This window comes from Nomia melanderi, chromosome 8, assembly GCF_051020985.1.
Source record: "Nomia melanderi isolate GNS246 chromosome 8, iyNomMela1, whole genome shotgun sequence".
Lineage (NCBI taxonomy): Eukaryota > Metazoa > Arthropoda > Insecta > Hymenoptera > Halictidae > Nomia > Nomia melanderi.
The window spans coordinates 12,705,856-12,720,298 of record NC_135006.1 but is presented as its reverse complement, the minus strand read 5'-3'; the positions used below and the strand labels follow the sequence as shown (position 1 = coordinate 12,720,298).

The 14,443-nt window shown below is 38.4% G+C and overlaps 1 protein-coding gene and 1 long non-coding RNA gene across 5 annotated transcripts in view; one reads left to right on the top strand and one right to left on the bottom strand.

Moving 5' to 3' along the window:
* LOC116427458 (uncharacterized) overlaps positions 1-14,443 on the bottom strand; it is a 267,123-nt gene that overhangs the window by 128,104 nt on the left and 124,576 nt on the right. The window lies entirely within an intron of this gene.
* Calx (sodium/calcium exchanger 3) overlaps positions 1-14,443 on the top strand; it is a 241,357-nt gene that overhangs the window by 140,963 nt on the left and 85,951 nt on the right. For all 3 annotated transcript variants that reach the window (XM_076369801.1, XM_031977811.2, XM_031977812.2), the window contains one exon: positions 7,156-7,320. In XM_076369801.1, coding sequence (XP_076225916.1) covers positions 7,156-7,320 — 165 coding nt within the window. The remainder of the gene's footprint in view (positions 1-7,155; positions 7,321-14,443) is intronic.

Here is a 14,443-nt window from a genome sequence, read left to right as displayed (position 1 = left end):
GAGAGTTTGATGTGAGATGGTGTAGGCTAGGGAGATCTAGATTAAAACGTAGATTAAGGGAATCTGGCTTAAGAGAAGCTAGATGAAAGAAAGCTAAACTGGAATGGAGATGTTTGGATTAGGAAAAACTAGATTAGGAAAACTAGAAGAAATCTGAACTGAGGAAAGTTAGATTAGGGAAATCTAGATTAAGGGAATCTGGCTTAAGAGAAGCTAGACTAAAGAAAGCTAAACTGGAATGGAGATGTTTGGATTAGGAAAGACTGGATTAAAGAAATCTGAACTGAGGAAAGCTAGATTAAAACGTAGATTAAGGGAATCTGGTTTAGGAAAACGATAGATTAAAGGGATCTAGATTAGGGGAACGTAGATTTGAGAAACCTAAAGTGGGAGAAACTAGAATGGGGAAGTGGGTTAGGAAAAACTAGATTAAGGAAATCCGAACTGGGACAACCTAGATTAGGGAAATCTAGAGTAGGAAAATCTACATTAGGGAAATCTAGATTAGGAAAAACTATATTGAAGAAATCTAGAGTAGGAAAACCAGAAGTAGGAAAACCTATATTAGGGAGGTCTAGATTAGGAAAAACTAGATTAAAGAAACCTCGACTGGGAAAAACTAAATTAGGGAAATCTAGAGTAGGAAAATCTACATTAGGGAAATCTAGATTAGGAAAAACTATATTAAAGAAATCTAGAGTGGGAAAAACAGAAGTAGGAAAACCTATATTAGGGAGGTCTAGATTAGGAAAATCTACATTAGGGAAATCTAGATTAGGAAAAACTATATTAAAGAAATCTAGACTAGGAAAACCTAGATTAGGATAATCTACATTAGGGAAATCTAGATCAGGAAAAACTAGATTAAAGAAATCTAGGCTAGGAAAACCTAGATTAGGGAAATCTAGATGGGGAAAAATTAGATTAAAGAAACCTCGACTAGGAAAACCTAGATTAGGGAAATCTGAGGTAGAAAAATCTAGATTGGGGAAATCTAGAGTAGGAAAATATAGATTAGCAAATCCTAGCTTAAAGAATCCTAGACTAGGAAAACCTAGATCAAAGAATCCTATTCTAGAAAACTTAGACATAAATGAGGGAAACCCAGATTGGTACAACCTAAATTATTAAAAACTACATTCCTAAAAGCGACCATAAAAAATGACCTCGAATCCTCCAAATATTTGCCTAACAGAGACACTCGAAGACGTGAAATCGTCTCTTGAATAATGACTAATAAACGACCCAATTGTGGCAAATGAAAAATACATAAAGATAATCCTCCATTTCCTTTTCCATTCTAAACTACCTATTACGGACGATCAAATGCTTCTCAAAGATAGCACTCAGACGCTGTTCGTAGCGAAACGATTAATCCCAGCGGAGAAGCCCGCTTCCGCCTCCCAATTAAAGGAGAATCGCTAAATCTTTTCAACGGTGGACAAGATCGTATCGGCCACAAGAAACACCGACCCACATACGCGAGGATCCTGCTAGAATCTTTCCCTGGCCCTTGTTTCAAAGCGAGCTTTCTTGCGGCGAAACTCGCCCGCGTCCTGCAATCCCCTCGCGGGATATCGTTTCTTACTTCAGCTTCCTTCTCTCAGCTCGCGGGCCAATTTCCCTGGTCATGCTGGAAAGGATTATCATCCAATAATGTTGAAAGCGTGTAATCTAATATTAAAGCTAACGTTTAAAATCGAATTTTCGTTTGCGAGTTCCTGCATGGAATTGTCAATTGAGATGCGTCATGGCCGGTTCAGTTTCAGTTGTAGATCAGTAACAATTGGAAATTGTAATAGATAGTTTGTTATTTAATCGATTATTATGGTTGAATCATTGTCGATCATATGATCGTATGTTAGGGTTAATAATTAAAATGAAACTTTTATTGGAAAGTCGCTACCTGCAATTGCTACTTAGAATTCATTATAATTATATCAATATCAATGATGCATTGGTAATAAGTAAATACTATGATAGACAATTTGTAATTTAATCGAGTATTATAATTAAATAATTGTCGGTAATGCAATCATACATTAGAACTAACAATTAAAATGAAACTTTCGTTTCATTAGAAACTCACCACCTGTAATTACTAATTAGAATTCGTTATAACTACATCAATTTCAATGATGAATTAATAATAACTAAATACTATAACAGACAATTTGTAATTTAATCGAGTATTATAATTAAATAATTGTCGGTAATGCAATCATGCATTAGAACTAACAATTAAAATGAAACTTTCATTTCATTAGAAACTCACCACCTGTAATTACTAATTAGAATTCGTTATAACTACATCAATTTCAATGATGAATTAATAATAACTAAATATGATAATAGGTAATTTATAATTTAATCGAGTATTATAATTAAATAATTATCAGCAATCTTACATATCAAGGCTAACAGTTAGAATGCAACTCTTATTCGATTGCAGGTTGCTACCTGCAATTATCAATTTAAGCTTTACTGTAATGAAATTTATTTAGACATTTAGCTCGATTTTATCATCTGAATGGTCTAACTGTGACGAGGAATAACAAGGCGACAGCAGCACGAAAGTTTCACGACACAAAAATATTTGAACTCTGCGACTGTCTTTTTTTCGCCCTCCATTAATTCGTTCTCCGAGCAGGAGTCACCTTCCTAGCTTGATGCTTGAAAGGTGCATTCCGTCGGTGCATCGTCGGTCGCTCAACGAGCGGGAGTACGAGTACTCGAGGAGTGTAGCTCTTACTCATGGAAAAGAGGAGAGAGGTATCCCCTTTTTTTAAGACAATAATCACAACCGTCTTTCAATCTTGCTCGTAGAGGTATTGAATAAATCTCTTTGTGCGAGAATGTATAAGATAAAGGTTGCATTCAATTCAACGATGCTCTGAAAAAGTTTTAAACGGCAAGAACCGATTGAAGTTTCCTTTCTCAGCTTTCAGTGAAATTCGTTATTTTCGGTATCCCAAACGCCGAAGTACTTTCAACATTTCAAATTCAATAATGGCAGTTTCAATCGAACAAATAAACTTTCATTCGACTAAATCAGATTTGATAAATTCTCGAGACTATAATTTTCAATAATTCATAAATATTGTGTCCCCTTAATTGTTGAACTACCTAAACTTTCTCATTTTCATTCGTCGTTTCTTCCTATCATCAAAAATAATAAGATACTCGAATCAAATAACTCAAATATTGTACCTCCTTTTTGAAGTATATGATTTTTTAGCGAATTCTAATTCAACGTTCCAACTCAATTAGACCATGGTTATTTGAAAACATTTTTATATTATAAATAATGCTAAGTAATGCTGTGGCATTCAGCTAGATGAACATGCAATAATAATAATGCAATTGTTAAGAGAACGTGTTAAGAGGATTGCAGCCGCGATACGCCACAACTTTCTAATCGAGGGAACCGCGGCTGACGGCCAAGTCGACGGATTTCTCAGCAAAAAGCCTACGGCTCGTCGATGAACCTTTGGGGAGCTTCTTGCCAGCAGCCGCCGGCTGCCGCGAGGCTTTTTGTTCGAGGCAATAAATCAGCCCGACACCGTTACGGGATTTCCGCGGTGCCAGAATGCAAATGCATCGAACGTCGGAAGTTTGACACTTCCTGAACACGTTCCGCTGCGATTTCTTCTTATATTAGATCGTCGGGGATTGTCGGGAATGGTTTATATTGAAATCAATGGCGTAGGTTATGGTGGTGTCTAGGTGTGGGTGCATCTTTGACTTGAGTGTTCGAATGTTTGAATGTTTTATTGGCTTTTGGTGATAGAGAAACGATGGGAGATGGGAAAGTTGGATTGGAGCTTGATGGGAAATAATATAGTTCAAAGGATTGAAGATTTGAAGGTTTGAGAATTTGAAGGTTTGGAGGTTTGGAGGTTTGGAGATTCGGAGGTTTGGAGATTCGGAGGTTTGAAGATTTGAAGATTTGAAGATTTGAAGATTTGAAGATTTGAAGATTTGAAGATTTGAAAGTTTGAAGATTTGAAGGTTTGAAGATTTGAAGGTTTGAAGATTTGAAGATTTGAAGATTTGATGGTTTGGAGGTTTGGAGGTTAGAAGGTTTGAAGATTTGAAGATTCGAAGGTTTGAATGTTTGAGAATTAGAAGGTTTGAATGTTTGAGGATTAGAAGGTTTGAAGATTAGAAGATTTGAAGATTTGAAGATTTGAATGTTTGAAGATTTGAAGGTTTGAAGGTTCGGAGGTTTGGAGGTTTGGAGGTTTGGAGGTTAGAAGGTTTGAAGATTTGAAGATTTGAAGATTCGAAGGTTTGAATGTTTGAGAATTAGAAGGTTTGAATGTTTGAGGATTAGAAACTTTGAAGATATGAAAATTTGAAGATTCGAAGGTTTGAAGATTCGAAGGTTTGAAGATTAGAAGGTTTGAAGATTTGAAGATTTGAAAATTTGAAGATTCGAAGCTTTGAATGTTTGAGGATTAGAAGGTTTGAAGATTAGAAGGTTTGAAGATTTGAAGATTTGAAGATTTGAAGGTTTCAAGCTTCGAAGATTTGAAGATTTGAAGATTTGAAGATTCGAAGATTTGAAGCTTCGAAGATTTGAAGATTTGAAGATTTGAAGATTTAGAAATTTGGAGATTTGAAAACTAAGAAATTTTGCAATATAAGTAGCAACATCCGAGGTTCTCGAACGCCGCGCGTTCGATTTCTTTTCGAGTCTCGAGATAAACATCGCCGTCACGGGATTCGACTGCGTCGAACGTCGAGCCAACCCTTCCCCGATTTCGAGGCGTTCAACCTCCGAGAACTCCGGAGCTTCCAGCCAATCTTGACACGGTTCGCGATAGGTGGATCACCCGTGATCCGTGCTGCGCGACGGGGGATAGAGAGACTTTGTTCCTCGGGGAATTTGATTCCTGCTAGTGTGCGGAGGGTAGACGCTCCTAGGGTGAGCAGATAATTTGTACGGGAGTTTATTGGGCAATTTGGGAAACAAGCGGATAGAAAATAAGGATAGATGATTCGAAAAGGTGGTTTCAGTTCTTCTCCTGTCCCATCTGTCAGAGATCTCTCGGAATTCGAGGATTTTTCATTCGTTTCGCCCGGCAACCCTTCTTTGCATCGCAATTTAGGTGATGCTTGTAATTATAGAAGTGATAGGAATTTGGAAGATATTCGGATTACAAATGATACTTGTGACGAGTGTTATAGAATTATTCTTTACTGTTGTTGACTTATAAAACTATTTTAGAATTATTCTTACGAAACCGTATAAAATTCTTGTGACTGCAATATGAAAATCACTTAGAGAATTATCGTTGCAAAGTTTTATTATTAAAATAACAGCGTAATTGTCATCAAATTATTGTGACTCAGAAAACTATTTTAGAATTATTCTTACGAAACTGTATAAAATTCTTGTGACTGCTACATGAAAATCACTTAGAGAATTATCGTTGCAAAGTTTTATTATTAAAATAACAGCATAATTGTCATCAAATTATTGTGACTCAGAAAACTATTTTAGAATTATTCTTACGAAATTGTATAAAATTCTTGTGACTGCTATGTGAAGATCACTTACGGAATTATCGTTGCAAAGTTTTATTATTTATAATTACCATGAAATTATTGTGACTATTACAAAAGCGATTGTCATAGAATTATAACCTTATTGAAGTTGTATAGAATAATTATATTTTAAAATCTGAATTTCCAGAGAATCGTCAACATTCTAACAGAATCTACCCAAGAAGAAAGGTAGAAATTTCCATAATCTGTCCTCTTTCTAGAATTTCGTGAGTAGCTCTCACGCGAAATCCTCAGCGGTCATTAACATTTCATTTCTCTAAAAGCCAGTTTCCTCGAACAGCCGATCGAATACTTTCACGCGAGGGACTATGCAAATTCAGCGGGAACTCGAAGCTGGGGAAGAATGACGGTCCGCGACGCGCATTGACACGTTCCTTGCCAGACCGTTTTTTGAAGACTATTAGTTCAGGCCGCGTTTTGTTTCTGGAGTATGCCTTACAATGATTAAAATAATGCAAAAATCATAACTATCAAGGAAAGGGTGTATAGTTTAACCCTTTGCGGACGACTGTCGACATTTTGGCCAAATGAAATGTTCATATTTGAAAGACCGAGTCGCAAACGAGTGAGTTATTATTATTATTGCATGTTCATCTAGCTGAACGTCACCACATTTCGATAACAGTTTTATTCCTTATGTGGGGAGTAATTGCAAAATTGCAAAATTGTAAAATTTCTTAGTTCCCAAATCTCCAAATTTCTAAATCTTCAAATCTTCAAATCTTCAAATCTTCAAATTTTCAAATTTTCAAATCTTCAAATCTTTAAACCTTCGAATTTTCAAATCTTCAAATCTTCAAATCTTCAAATCTTCAAACCTTCTAATCCTCAAACATTCAAACCTTCAAATTTTCAAATTTTCAAATTTTCAAACCTTCGAATCTCAAAGGGTTGGCTCGACGTTCGACGCAGTCGAATCCCGTGACGGCGATGTTCATCTCGAGACTCGAAAAGAAATCGAACGCGCGGCGTTCCAGAAGCTCGGATGTTGCTGCTTATATTGTTACACGCTCGCTGGAACCTTTGCAACTTTATAACTCGTAGTTCTTCGTTACTCTTTCACTGCGGAAACCTTTACGATTTGAAATCGGGAGCACAATCTGCGGGACCGAAACCTATTTTTACGAACGGCAGAATTGGTTGCCTTTACTGGCTTTACGAGGATTTTGCCGTACATGGAAGTTGAATTTTGGTTCGTTGAATTCTCTGTTACTTGGTAAATAGAATGACATTCGTCGGAACTCGAGTAAGATCTGTCAGAATCAGTTGAGAATCAGCTCAGCTTCAATCAGACTCAGTTGAGAATCATCTCAGCTATCAGTGAATCAGTCATTTAGTCCCAACATTGGGTGAGAATCAGTTGAGAATCAGCTCAGCTTCAATCAGACTCAGTTGAAATCAGCGCAGCTATCAGTCAATCAGTCATTTAGTCCCAACATTGGGTGGTCCTTCGAGAAACTCAGCATATACTCAAAAGTGCTCGTGACAATCGGAGTACTTTACAGTAAGTCAAGGGGTTAAAAATCAAATTGACCCCTCGCGAGACACTGATCTAATGGAAATTCTTTTCCCTGTTTGCAGGCACCAGCTCCTGGAAGGAGCAGTTCACGGAGGCGTTGACCGTCAGCGGCGGCGACGAGGACGACGAGGGCGCGGGCGAGCCGGCCGCGCCGTCCACCATGGACTATCTGATGCACTCCGTCACGATATTCTGGAAGGTGCTATTCGCGTTCGTCCCACCAACGGGTGAGTCATCGTTCGCCCCGAAATTTTCACGTTGGTTCGATGCTAGACGTGTATCGAGTGTCGGGCTCGAATTTGCCGAGCTCTAGGAAAAGATGGCGGAGCATTCGCCTGGCTCTGGCACGCGCGAGAGTTATGTTTGTTCACGCTGCCGGGGGATGGCAGACATTTATTCACGCGGCACCCCGCGCTAGCTGAAATATCGTGGTTGCCAGCGATCTGTGATCGATTTCGGAGGAATTTTATTTCTTGGGAATGGATCACTTTCGGATTTCTTCGGTTGGCGGTTGCTAGTAACGATGGTAATGATAGATTAGAGTAATAGTGATGCATAATAATAATGAGAATAATAAATTGAATGGTACTGAATAATAAACGATAATGAGAATAGGAAATATAAGGGTAGTAGTGAATAGTGAATAATATAATGATGATTTATGATAGGAATAATACGTAATTAACAGTGAAATTGGAATATAGTGATATTTAAATCGAATTGTGAATTAAAGTCTAGGTAGATGCAGTCTAACGATGATGGTAATGAGAATGATAGATTAGAGTAATAGTGATGAATAATAATAATGAGAATAATAAATTGAATGACACTGAATAATAAACGATAATGAGAATAATGATAGGAATAATACATAATTAACAGTGAAACTATCAGATAGGTCAGAATGACTTCCTGATTACGTCTTTTTGTAATTATTACAAAGATAACAGATGTTTTTCTGAGAAATGATTAAAGGAATCGATTTAGTGATACCTAAATTGAATTGTAAATTAATGAAAGTCTAGGTAGATGAAGTCTTCGAGTTTCTATAGAGGAATCTCGAGAAGTCAATTTAACTGCTTGGTAGTCATTTAACCAGAGTCAAATTAAACCCTCATTACCCTTTTCGAAGAGCCAGCAGCTCTATACAATATGTTCTTTAACGATTCTTCCAATACATTCCGCAACGTGCAGTACCCAAAGTATAAAAAAAAGTATAAAAAGACCGAGGACAAAGGTCGAGCGCGCAACCTTTCGTCGGCGCTCAACACGAGGGTGAAAAATGGCCGGCTATCGACCGGGCGAGGGTTAGACATAATTCCCGCTTCGGACAGTTATTATCGGTCCATCGTCGCGTTATCCCAGCCCATAAGAAAATATCGTCGCTCGTGAAAATCCTCGCGGAACTCGCACACCGCCGTATATAAAGAGTGCCCGAAGTTGCGATGGAATCGGCAGGAAAATAAATCTACACGAACAATTAACCCCTTAACGCACAGTTTTTTTTTTTTTTAAAAAACCAGCCAAAAAAAATCAATTTTGATACACTGCACTTTTGTTCCATGGAAAAAGGCTATATTTTATTCTGGAATAAATAAGTGTTGTAGTTTACAATCCCATATAAATGATAAATATCAATAAAACGATTTTTTTTCTTTGCTTTCACATTGTTGTTCTCACAGTTTGGCCTGTTTAGCGCGTTCGAATTAACTCGAGCGTGCAAGTTAAGGGGTTAATTAGATAATATTGAATTATCGGTGTTCACAATTTTTGTAGGAATTACACATTAAGTGTATTAACAATTATTAAGTATGAAACTATTAGATAGTAATGCTTTTTGTAATTATTGAACGGATAACGGTTATTTCTCTGAGAAATTATTCGAGAAATCGACTTAGTAATAGCGAATTGAATTGTCAATTGATTACAGTCTCGATAGATGCAGGTTTCGAGTTGCTGTGGAGGAACTTCGAGAAGTTAATTTAAAGAAAACTAAAAATAATCTATTCTTGCAGTTTCTATAAGAATTTTACATATCAATCATATTAAATGTTCTGTAGTTGAACTATTAATCACTCACTCACAATTTCTACAATAGTTACATATCAACCAAATTAAATACTCAGTATATAATTCTCCCGTTAACACTAAAAATACCGAGCAGTTAAACTGAGCTTTCGTAATTTGTCTATAGAAACTCCAAGAGTGCATCTGTCGAGACTTTAATTGATTTAGATTTCAGTTTCAGTGCTGAATCAATTTCTTTAATAATTTTTCAGAGAACCATTCATCTTTTAAATAATTGCAAAAAGAAAACGTCAGGAATGGGTCACTTTGACCGGTCTGTTAGTTTTAGTGTTAACCCTTTGAACTCTGTAGGCTCCAATATTGCACCAGTTATATCGAATATTTTAATGAATCCTAAAGAAACTACCCTAAAATTATTCACTTTCCCGCACATCCAAATTTTATGCTGAGCAAAATAAAAATCGAAGAAATGTTATAGCATTCCTAATTTTCGCTAATACTATAAAAATTAGTTGCAGTTGCTGATAGATTACAAAACAACCCGAAGTGCTAAGGGTTAACACGTTGACTGACTCACGTCGACCAAATCGAATTACAGTCAAAACGACGATTATATGAAAACATTTCTATATTATAAACAATGCTACATAACGCAGTGACGTTCAGCTTGACGAACGTGTAACGGAGTGCCAAGGGTTAACACTAAAACCACCGAGCACTTCAATTGACCTTTGAAAATTTCGCTATAGAAACTCCAAGAGTGCATCTGTTCAGACTTTCATTGATTTACAATTCAGTTCGCGTAGTGCTCAATGAATTTCTTTAATAATTTCTCAGAGAAACATTTCTTACCTTTCTGATAATTGCAAAAAGAAGACATCAGGCACGGGTCGTTTGACCCCTCTGGTAGTTTCAGTGTTAAAGACACTGTCTACCGTTGGAAAACCCGTTCAACGCGATCTTTCATTGCCCTCCGTGCACAAGGAATCCGCACGATCTCACGGAATAGTATAAGTACCGCGAGCTAGGACATTCCTTTCACGGGAAGGGGGGTCGGGGGGGATTCCCGCGGGTTTTACCGCGGACAGGTAGCGAGTTACCGGGACGTGTGCAGGCGGGAACGCCCGACTCGCGATGCGGCTGGGAGAATTTTATCGCGAGCGAGTTTCCCGCGGGAAATGGAAATCGAGGATCCACCCCTCGCGCACCCCTTTTCCCCAGGACGACCGTGTTTGTCCTTTAAATTCGAGCCGGGAGCCGCGCCCCTGCTTCCCTCGCCCCTCGCCGCTTCTTCGGCTGCTCGCGCACCTAATTCTGCCGTTTCGCGCCCGTTACCGCCGGCTTTTTCTCCTGCAGACTCCGCTAGCAGGGATCCCACGCTATTTACATGTTAACCCCTTGCTCTATGATTTCTTTCTCAACTCTGACCGATATAGCTACTTTGTCGCTAATAATTTATTGGAGAAAGAGAGGAATTGTGAGTATAGAATATGCTTACGTTTGCTCTTGAGTATATTGATTGCTGCAGAATAATATTTTTTCAACCCCTTGCTCTATGATTTCTTTCTCAACTCTGACCGATATAGCTACTTTGTCGCTAATAATTTATTGGAGAAAGAGGAATTGTGAGTATATAATATGCTTACGTTTGCTCTTGAGTATATTGATTGCTGCAGAATAATATTTTTTCAACCCCTTGCTCTATGATTTCTTTCTCAACTCTGATCGATATAGCTACTTTGTCGCTAATAATTTATTGGAGAAAGACGAATTGTGAGCATAGAATATGCTTACGTTTGCTCTTGAGTATAATAATTGACTGCAGGAGAATAATATTTTTTCAACCCCTTGACATACAAATAAAATGCGCGTCGACGCGTCCGAAGAATATTAAAATATTTTATGAACGTTGTTTATAGCTTCTGTGGAATTTTTGAAAAATATTGAGAACATATTCAGTAAATATCAGTCAAGAATATATTAGTCAATATTAGAAGAAATATTAGTCAATCCTTTCGACCTTTGACAATCCGTACTACTCTATTGAAAAGTGAAAACAATGATTATCGTTGTCACGCGAGCTTTCACTCTTTGCGGACGAAGATTCTTCGAAATATACAAAACATTCAGCAGACGAAGCTAAATCATATACCAATGGCTCAAATAGTAGAAAAACCAGAAAGTTGATCTCTTGCTGTTTGAATAATTAAATTATTTGTTTACGAATTAATCTTCGAAATACGAAAACTTCATCTCACCGAAATGACGACATTCGACAAAGGGTTAAACGTTGTCAACGCTGGAATTCGAGATTCCCCGATGGGGAAGCTTGGAGGCTCGTAACGTTGGGAGTTTAGATTTTTGCAATTTCTCAGCCTCGAATTTGAAACCTTGGAACCTTAAATTCTTACAGTTTTAGAGCTTCCAATTTGAAATGTTGAAAGCTTACATTGGAATTCTTGGAAGTGTGAAAATTCGAATAATAAAATCACGTGTTGGCGACTTAGGCATCGAAACGTCATTTCATCTCGCCTTTGAGGACGAAGATTCTTTGAAGTATACAAAACCTTCGGCAGATGAAGCTAAATTATGTAACAATTGCTTAGATAATAGAAAAAGCAGAAATTACCCGCTGATCCCTCACTGTTTGAGTAATTGAATCATCTGTTTACGACTTAGACTTCCAAATATGAAAATTTCATCTCGCCGAAACATCGACGTTCGTTCGCAAATGGTTAAAGATCTCGATATCTCGCAACGATGAATCGCACCGTACAACAAAACACTTGAAAATTCAATGTTCCAGAAAAGTAAACGTACAAACTCGATCAATGACAAATATAAAGAAGGGCGCGATAAACGCAAGAAACGCTGGATAAAAAGACAAACAGCCGAAACAGATGATAAAACCACTCGCGGAGTATACTTTGAAACGCTAAGATTCCGTCAGTCGGCTACCCTCGTAAAAGGCACCGCGTAAAAACACGGAATTCCCGGGTGCTCCATACTCCCGAGTAATTTTCGTCTGGCGAAGTGTCTCGCCGGGTACCCAGATGTCCGTGGGCCGATCGAGATCGGTGGCCCGGCCATATTTCGCGGAAAGTTTTCCGCGGTAGTGCTCCGCTGCGAGGCGAGCTCCGCAGGAAAGGAAGCCCTAACGGGATGTTTACGAGCCTGCGATATCGGAGGGCCGGGCTCGTCCGTAGAAAATGGCTGTTTACCGTTCCGAGCGAGGACCGGCGCAGCCGGGCCATTCCTGTCGCAGCAAATCAGACGCCATTGCCCGGAAAACACTGAGACATTCGAGAAACGAATTCTGGCTCGGCGGACGCCGCTCTGACGACTCGAGCCACTTCCGGCGAGGGAAACGCACTCGTACGACGCGCGCGTGCTGCAGATGCGACTATCGCAATGATTTTTCTTAGATGTACTTTCTTTACTTTCGTTTCTTTCGTGGATGTACTGGTTGACTGATTTATCGAGAGGAGTTTGAAGCGAAGGATTAAATGTTAACCCTTTGAACTCGAGATATATTTATTTCGCTAGATATATTCCTGATTTTCTAATGAAATATCAATGATGTGTTTTATAATTAATATTGATATAAATAATATAGAAATAAGATAGAACTATTCTATTTTAACGTTTCATGGATAATTACGTTAAACGAACTTTAATATTGAATATCAAACTTTGTAACTTTACTGTGTCAAAATAAATGGCGACTGGCAGTAACCTCTCGAGTGCAAAGGGTTAAGTGTTAACCCTTTTCGATGAGACACAGACAATGTTTGAAAAGTAACGAGAAAACACGTCGATTCGGGAACAGAGCTATTTATATAAATATTGCATGTCGGTGCATTATACAAAACTTCATATTATGTATACGATTTCGTAGTTTTGTTATATCAAATCAAATTGTGAATGAGTAATAATAAATTTCTGGAAAACTGAAGAGTTTGAAGAATTGAATGGCAATTGCGAATGAATTGAGTAATTGAATTTGTAATAATATAGTAATGAATGTATGAATAATCATGACTGGTAGATTTTATGGATTTTTATTTGAAAGATTAGGTATTAATGGAAATTTCGAATTATATAGGTTGGCAATGAAATGGCAGTTAACTCGATAATACAATCAAATGATTATAATTAATATCAGAGATAGTGTCTTTAGCATTTCAAGGAGACATGATATCTCTGAAATTAATTATAATTATTTGATATCCAAACAATGTCCAGTATACCGAATACAACGATAACAAAGGCAAAGCGCGTGTTCCAACGGCGATCGCCGGATTTGAATAAAAACGGGACGTCATCGCAATAAACTCTGCCGAGATAATTCGTTGATTACGCTTTACCATCGGAAAGCCGCGACAATACGGTATAATCATGTGCAATCCGCAATCTAACGATAACGAACGCATCGATAAAACCGAACAATCCAGTCGCAGTGAATAACAAGCGAGCGTCCCGTGGATTCAACGTACTCCCGAACACGTTCGACCGCGAACAAAGAAGGCCGGCTATGATTATCTCGCTCAGGAGGGGGGATTTCGATGAAAATGTAGCGAAGGACAAAGCTAATTATCAGCGCATTCGACGGCACGCCGTTCCCAATAATCGCGAAATCAATCTTGCCGGTTTCCTATGGAGGTTCGATAACGATAAACTATTCCCGCCGTTCGTTTCGGTGAAACGCCACTAATTCCCGCGGAAAACGGGGAAAGAAACTCGCCTCGAACGACGAGGAATGAGTAATTAATTGAAAAGCGCAGGCTGCGCTGCTTCCAAACGCGAAAACGAAACGCGAGTTCCCGGGGAGCCGGTGATCAATTCGCCATCGAGGCTTCTGATCGATTCTACGATCGATCGGTTTTTGTTTTTGTATTATCGTGCGGAGAGAGAAAGAAGGATAGAGATGGATAAAGCGAAATTGAAACGGTCTTCGCTTCGGAGTTGTTGAAATTCGGAGAATGTACCAGATATGGCCACGAGTTCGTTTGTATTTGAATGATATCTGTGGTTCGTTTTTGCGTGACACTTGAAACGTTTTCATGCGAGTGGAATTGGATAAGTATTCATGGGAAATGTAAATGGTGGAGGTGAATAGGTTGCATAGTCGCGAGGCTGAGAGGTAGCGGAGCGGTAAAGTGACGAGGTTGCGAAGTAGGGAACGGCAGGGTATTTAGGTTGCAAAGTGACGAAATTACGAAATAGCGGGGCAGCTATTGTTAGAATGTCAGAATGTCAGAATGTCAGAATGTCAGAATGTCAGAATATCAGAATATCAGGATATCTAAATATCCAAACATC